This window comes from Lynx canadensis, chromosome B2 (assembly GCF_007474595.2).
Source record: "Lynx canadensis isolate LIC74 chromosome B2, mLynCan4.pri.v2, whole genome shotgun sequence".
In the NCBI taxonomy this organism is placed as follows: Eukaryota; Metazoa; Chordata; class Mammalia; order Carnivora; family Felidae; genus Lynx; species Lynx canadensis.
Window position 1 is genome coordinate 92,601,009 of NC_044307.1, and position 8,205 is coordinate 92,609,213.

At 33.1% G+C, this 8,205-nt stretch overlaps 1 protein-coding gene across 1 annotated transcript in view; it reads left to right on the forward strand.

The window, feature by feature from the left end:
* Positions 1-3,061, forward strand: part of GRIK2 (glutamate ionotropic receptor kainate type subunit 2) — a 655,189-nt gene extending 652,128 nt beyond the window's left edge. The window contains exon 16 of the mRNA XM_030316033.1: positions 1,370-3,061. Coding sequence (XP_030171893.1) covers positions 1,370-1,534 — 165 coding nt within the window. The 3' untranslated portion in view covers positions 1,535-3,061. The remainder of the gene's footprint in view (positions 1-1,369) is intronic.
* Positions 3,062-8,205: the final 5,144 nt, after the last annotated feature.

Below are 8,205 nucleotides of genomic sequence, written 5' to 3' on the forward strand. Positions count from 1 at the left end.
GCAGGGTCAAAAATCACAAAATTGGGTATCAGGATATATTGCTGTAGTCTCAGGTATGAGCCACAGAAAGTGATTTATTTGCCTTTTCTCTGAATCAGTTTTCTGTCACATAGATGCCTACTTTAATTCAAAGTATTAGTTTGAATGACACAAAAGATTATGCGTGCAAAATATTTTTACAAACATAAGGCACATATATGGTATTCAATATTTTATCCTGTATTATTTTGGAATTAGCCTAAACTGATAAACGATAAAGCAGCAACATCTAAAGGAAAAAATGTCTTCATACGCAAACTTGGTTAGGTTTATTTCACTGTTTTCATATCACTGTTAGGAACTGTATAAACTTTTCATATTTGTCCACATTTTTGGTTGTTGTTCGTACTTTTAGTGCTTGCACAGAAAGAGCCTAAGTCTCAGCCCATCTGAATTCCAACTACAATATGAAACTTGTCCATGAATCTGATTCATATGTAACTAATACATGTGTATCTCAATTAACTGGGGAAGGAGACTAACAAAATTTTGTTTCACATATATGACTCTGTAATAGGAATTGTGAGGAATGTGTAATAATGAGCCCCAGATATACAGAATTTCTAACAAAATCTATTGCCAATGAAATGGGAATTAAAATAATATTTATAGGGTCATTTTTTCTTCATGGAATAACTTATTTGCCAGCTTTCAGTCATGAAGCCTATGTTGACAAAAAAATTAATATTCATGTATTTTTAACGTGCTACAGTTTGTCATTTCATGATTAAATCATATCTGTTTGTAATCATCATCGATAGCTTTATAGGCATAATCACACCAAGATATGATGAATACCAGAAATTATTTTCCATGTTTTTATGTCTAAATGTGTGAGTACTATTTTTGTTCTGTTTTGAGATGCACAATGTAGAATCCATGTTTAAAGAAAATTTTCATATTTCATGTTGTGATTTAAAAGTAGTACATTTCTTCTATTTGTTAAAAAATCAAGAATGGATTTCTGGTTATTGATTTGTGTATATGTGTTTGTATTTAAATTTTAAGGTAGATTTATATTTCATGATGTTAATAAATTTTACATCTGAAAATCTTATTCAACATACACATATTATATGCATTCCTTGTTGGCAGTTAATTTCACTGTCGGGTGGAGATTTTCTTTAAACTAGCCCACTTTGATAAAAATATTTGAAATATCATGAGTTGTTTATTAAAAGTGCAACAACTGTTATAATCTTCTTAATGAAATATTTCAAACCTTCAAGGCTTTTATGTTGACAAGTCTGTTGAAAATGAGTTTAATATTATTTCTGGGCAGTTGCAGTGTATCTGTTTTGTAATATTTCATTCTCTGTGTTGTTCCTAGAGGTCCTTCTGTAGCGCTATGGTGGAAGAACTGAGGATGTCTCTGAAGTGCCAGCGACGGTTAAAACACAAGCCACAGGCCCCAGTTATTGTGAAAACAGAAGAAGTTATCAACATGCACACATTTAACGACAGAAGGTTGCCAGGTAAAGAAACCATGGCATAAAGCTGGGAGGCCAAACACCCAAGCACAAACTGTCGTCTTTTTTTCCAAACAATTTAGCGAGAATGTTTCCTGTGGAAATATGCAACCTGTGCAAAATAAAATGAGTTACCTCATGCCGCTGTGTCTATGAACTAGAGACTCTGTGATCTAAGCAGTTGCAATGATCAGACTTGATTTGCAAGCATCACGGATCAACCAAGTTACACTGGGTTACACTGTTTATCATGGGTTCCTCCCTTCTTCTGAGTGAATGTGACATGCGCATTTTGTGACTGGTTTCAAATGCAGTCCAGTAGGAAATTACAGGTTCCTTTTGAAGTCCAACTGTTGCCAGGAGGTGGAAAATCGATGCCCCAAGGGTAACCAGTAAAAAAAAAAAAAAATCATTAAAGAATAAAAATACTTGTAATCAGCAAAAACTGTGGTGATACAAGAAACAGTACAGTCTTCTGACACCCAGGTAATAGAGGTGATGATGTTACTAGCCCCCAGCTACTCAGTATAATATCATCTGAATAGACGATATGTGTTTTTATAGGATGTGAAAAAAATGTAATGCAAAACAAATCTGAATTTCATGGCAAGTGGAATATAAAGCAGATATTCATCAGTGTTTTTCTTTCTTTCTTTCTTTCTTTTGACAGTCTGTGTCACTGATTGAGATAGAAATGTCAATTACCAAGGCAATAATGTTTTTCTTAAATTTACTAAAGCAGGAGATTTAGCATACAACTCTACCAGATCCTTACCCTACCCCCTTATACCCTTTCCCCAATCCCATCCCCCGAATAAAAGGGCAACAGTTGGTTCAGAGATTCTGAATGAAAAAGGATGATGTTCTGCAATCTTTGTCTTAAGTCGTAAAAGAGGGCTGAGTATTGATGGTTATGTGGAAGACTGAAGCTTTCATTCTAACATTCAGATATGTTCATCTAAACCCTCGTTCCCGCTCTAAATGAACTTGATGGAGCCTGGGCAGATCTCAGTGAAAGGAGAAAGGGGACTGTTCATCTATAGAAAAGTATGTGTGGAGAACTTCGAAGCGGACTGCATTTATCAATACAGTCACAATGTTAAATGAACAAAATTCTTGAGCAGTTTTTTTCAAAAAAATGTTCAGGTTTATTTGTGGAAATGCAAGATTTCTATGAAAATAGTTTTTGTATGGAAATTTTTGTAATACTTTTTATCAACAAAATAAGAACATGTGTTCCTGTCAGGGGTGTGATGCCAAGCATGAATGGTAGTGCGTGTGCACCACCAACGTTTGGTGAAAACTATTTTTATCAAGAAAAAAAGGAATCATAGAAGAGAAATATTTTCAAGTTAGATAATATAAAAGCTAGGTGCACTACCACCACTGCTTACCATGCCACACCCCTGGTTTCCACGAGGCTGATAACATACTGTAATGAACAATTGTGTGTAAAATGGTAAAAGACACAGACCTCTTGACAACATTGTGATAACAGTTGAGTGCACACAGTTTGCTGTTTGAATCCAATGCACAAAATTTAAAAAAAAACATTAAAATTATGTCCATTTTACTTTCAGCTTTGACTTTCATTTTTCTCTTGTATGTGTAAATGAATGCACAATATGTTCATTGCATTCAGGGAATTCAGGGATTCCTGAAACCTTCTAGATCATCAAGGATGGCCACTTCCCAACCACCTGGAGAAAAGAAGAAAAAGGCTCAGTGATGAACTACACAGATGTAGGAAAAGCTGGACTGGGCTGTAATGTAATCTCTAGGTTTATGGCAGTTTAAATGAGAAAAATAGCAGTTCTAGAAGCAGCAGTCATGATCTTACTTTTTCCACGAGTAGATATTGACTATATTCATAGGGTTGTGTAAGACTGTGTGATGTTTACTAATAGTATATTTGAAGTTTAACCCATGTCCAACTTAAGAATTCCTTGTGCATTGATAATTCAGCAAAAGGAGAGGAGGAGATAGGCTCAATACCAACAAATTAGTAATGATGTGGTTTAGATGTTAACATCCTGACAGAACTTTGTTTTAAAGCAAAAAAGGTAACCATTTAAATTAGAAGTGACCAAAAAAAAAAAAAAAGAAAAAAGAAAAGCCTCTGTATTTTTTTAAACTCAGAGAAGTTGTATAATCAAATTGCTGATATCTAATTAAATTAAAAATTAAATGAACAAGTATTTTGAAAATTTCTAGTATCAGTTATTTTAAATTAAAATTCATATTTCCATGATGATTTTGTTACCAAATTTAATTTTGGAGAGTTACACAAGCCACTCCTAAACATCTCAGCATTATTTTTTTTTACATGGTAAATAGCCTCAACATATCTCATAAAAATGTTCAGATTTTGGATAATATTAAGTTTTTTTATTGATTAGATTCTAATCAAATTTTAAATCAGTTTTTAATTTTAATTCTTCATTATATTAAACTAACTTAATAATAGACAGGAAATTACAACTTTAATTATTTTTAAGAAGTCAGGAAATAATGATTTCAATTTTTCATAAAATGTGGCAGTCATTTTATTCAAGTATTAAAACATTTTGAAAAGTATAAAAACACCTTCTGTATTTTAACTCTAATGGTAATTTAGGATATATAAACAGTGTATAATATTGAATTTTTATCCATTTCCTAAAAGGTTTCTACATTATTGCCAAACAGATATTTCCCTACTTAATAGGTACTTATGCATCTATGAGATACTATTCTTAATCTTAATAAAATCTTGGTTACTTTAAAAATAATTTCAACCAGTGAAAAAATGTGTCTTCTCTCTGGGAAGGTAGTATATTGGAGTAAGCATTTTTCTCTAGCCTAGTACTTAAATTGTAAGAAGGACAGGAAGAGAACACCTATTACAATCAACAACATAACCTGACAACTTCAGGCAATCAATGGAGGTACATATATCATAAGTAACTCCAGCCACTATGAAACACTAGCAGTATGGATTCACATATGCCATAACTAAATAACCCTAACCAGATTAAAACACCAATGATCTATCATCTATCTATCTATCTAATCTATCATCTATCTATCTATCTACTATCATCTATCTATCTATATTGAGGCTATATAACCCTAACAACTATGAGAATACCAAATCCCAAGGAGAATTCACATATTTACAGATGAACAGCCCTAACCACTATGAGAACACCAAGTTGATATATTTTATCTTACAAATATGTAAATTGGATAAGGATATTTTATGAGTTAAAATGTTTCTAATATTTTACAACTCAATTGCATTTTTAATACATGTTCCTTGTTATTATTGAATGAGTATATATCCTAAACACTAATGATTTAAAAGTATTTTAGCAAAATGTTACTTTTTAATATTTGTTTATTTTGAAATATACATACAACAAATTGTATACAACAGAATTATGGCATCTAGTTGTTGTGTACACCAAAAATTGATCACCAGGAATAGTCTGTTCTATATTCTGTGACTAGGCTCCTTGTCTCCACCTCCAACTCTGAAATGTAAATTTAAGCAGAGTACTTTTATAGACGAGAGTACCCAGCTGTTTCAGGAAATAGAGCACAAATGTACAGCAAAAACATCATCAGTGTCTGATCAATGAAAGCAAAGTGTGAATAACAATTTGAACTAGGATCACCTGAGAATTATGTTTTCAGGCTTAAAAGATGGTACAATGGCAGTGAAGATTTTGGTCATGACAATCCTGAATGTATCTATAATTTGAGTCACACTGTCCCAATGTGGACTGATGTTTGGCCCTCTGTATGAGACTCCTCTCTTCTTCTGCCTGCCGAGGATCTTATTCTCAATCATGTTGAATCTCCTGTTGCCTCTAATATATATCTTCTCTCTTCTAGATGTATCACTAATTATGTTGGCTTCTAGAAAAGAGGTCCAGGACAGTTCCATTTTATGAGATATTTCTGTATCTCTGATTATGTCTGAATGCTTTTATTCTACTTTCATTAGTAATTATAAATTTTGCTGGGTATAGAGTTCTAAGTTGAAAATAATTTATACCTAGATGAATTTCAAGGTGTCTTTTCATTGCTTTCTTACTTCTAGTCTATTTGTAGAAAAACCTGAAATCATTGAGATCCTTGATGCTTTGTGATTTTTTAAGTTTTCTCTTAGGTTTCTTTGATCTCTTTGTCCCTAGTGTCTCGAAATATTCCAGGGATAGGCATGGATCTACCTTTATCCATCATGCTGGGCTTTTGCTAATTTTTTTCTATTTAGGTACTGTTGTCCTTTGGTTTGGGGAAAACTTTCTGAATCATTACTTTGAGGATTTCCTTTACTTTCTCTGTTCACTCTGATGACTTCTCTTGGCATTAAATTATTTTAATTTTTATAATTTCTTGTTTTATGGCTTCAATATCTTCTCTTGTATCTCTGAAAACATCAATAGCAATCCTATTACATTCCCTTCTTTCTGAAAAGACCTGTTTCATCCAAGTTGCATTTTTCTGTTGGTTTCTTTGGATTCCTATCTTCTATGTTAGAGGTATTCTTCAAATTTTTGTCTTTAATTCTTAGCAGCCTGTTAATAATTAAGAAAAGTGGGGAGCGCCTGGCTGGCTCAGTCAGTTAACTGTCCGACTTTGGCTCAGGTCATGATCTCACAGTTTGTGGGTTCAAGCCCTGCATTGGGCTCTGTGCTGACAGCTCAGAGCCTGGAGCCTGCTTTTGATTCTCTCTCTGTCTCTCTGCCCCTCCCTCATTCATGCTCTGTCTCTCAAAAATAAATAAAAGTTAAAAAAAATAAAAAAAATAATTAAGAAAAGGGGACTAAAATATGAGTTGGGAGTTCTACATGCACAGATGTGTAAGAGAAAATATTTATCTTACTTGAGCTTTGCCATAGATTTATCTAGATGGGCTATTCATTGATGAATTTTTCAAAATGTCCCTATCTTTGGATATTTCCTCTTAGTCCTGTTAGATTCTTAACAAAAAGTTTCCTTTAATTTCTTGCCTAGAGATTAAGGCCCTGATGGTCAGTGTTTTGGTAATCATTCTTTAAGAGAACTGGAGATCTCCACATTCTGAATTCAGAACTGAGGTCACTTAACCACCTGTTTCAAATATAGTACTTAGGCTTTCAGCTGGACCTGGCATGCCCTAGCCTGGAGTACTGAATTTTTAATCTTTTCAGAATAACATACTGTCACTGGTGAATTGGTGAAAAAGCAGGCTCCCAGAAGTCAAGAAGAGGCAAGGGAATATGGAGATCCACTGTTTTAAAAATAAATTAAGTCCTCCTGATTGTATTTTCCCTCCTCTATTACTAGTTCTTAATGTACTTTGTACAGCTGGTTCCTGTGCCTTTAAGAATTCTGTGATACAATCGGATTGGTTGACAGCTTCTCACACTGCCCACTTCACATTCTAATTTTCTGAATCTGCTTAGTTAACTATCTTTTGTTCATATGCCTGTCTCCTTCCAAAATTTTGTTGAAATATTCACCTGTCCTCTTTATTCTTGGAGTTTTATGCATTAAAAAAATCTGTTTACCATAATTTTTAAGGTTAAGGAGCAAAATTCAATCATACATTCAATCCTTAACTCTTACCTGAAACAAGACCATTCTTTTTAAAGACAATATTATGCAGAAATACAATATATGAAGCAAATAAAAACCGGAACTGCTCTGGTTCAAATAGAGAGGTCTGGTCAAACAGACCTTGCTTTTCTAATTGTAAAGAACATACTGTTGCCAATATTTTCTTCTTATGAAATAATTTTTCTAACTCTGTATGTAAGGGGATACTTTCACCATAAAAATGAATTTCACAGAATGGAGCCTAAGAATATTTCTGAAATGGGGAGTAGTTCAATTTTAGTATCTGTCAAATAATGCTAAATTTGGAAGCCAATGTAATTTATGCCCTAAGGGCTTAGGTCTAATTCAAAACATTCCAATTTCTATTATATAAAGCTCAAGAAACATGTGTTATAATGTAGATAAGGAACACTTGGTTAGTGAACCATGCTGAACTGTAAGATTTTAAGAATTCCTCTTTAATATATTGCCTTACACTGTATCTTACTTTCACATTTATTATGAGGGTAACTTAAAAATTATTTTTAAACAAATATATTCCTGCCTGTTTACAAAGGAAAATTGCTGTTTTCCTACATTTCAACTGGAAATTTCTATAATATTATACTTCCAAAAATATAACACTCTCAATTACCAGTATAGTTTACCATAAAGTCAATCTGTAGACTTTAATATCTAATCCAACATTATTAATGCACTGAAATATCTATCATAAATCATATAGTCCACTCACCTTGATCAATATCCATAAGTTAAAAGGGGAAATAAAAGACACACCGCACATATGCTCCTTCTATAATATTTTAAAAGTATTTTTTTAACATTTACCTATATCTCAGCTCCTAATTTAAGGTTTTCACGTGGTTTAGGATAGCTGCTACAGCTCCCGCCCCTGTATCCACATTTCTACAAGGAAGAAGGACAAAAGGAAATGAAAAGTTCTCATTCCTTTCTTGTAAGGTACCGTGACAAGGTGTATGTTACATTAGTCAAAATTGAGACATAGTCTACACTTAGTTGTAAGGTAGGTTAGGAAAGGTAGACTTGAATTCAGGGATCCATGTGACAGCTAAAAGTCAAGCATTTCACTACTAAGGAAAATGGATAA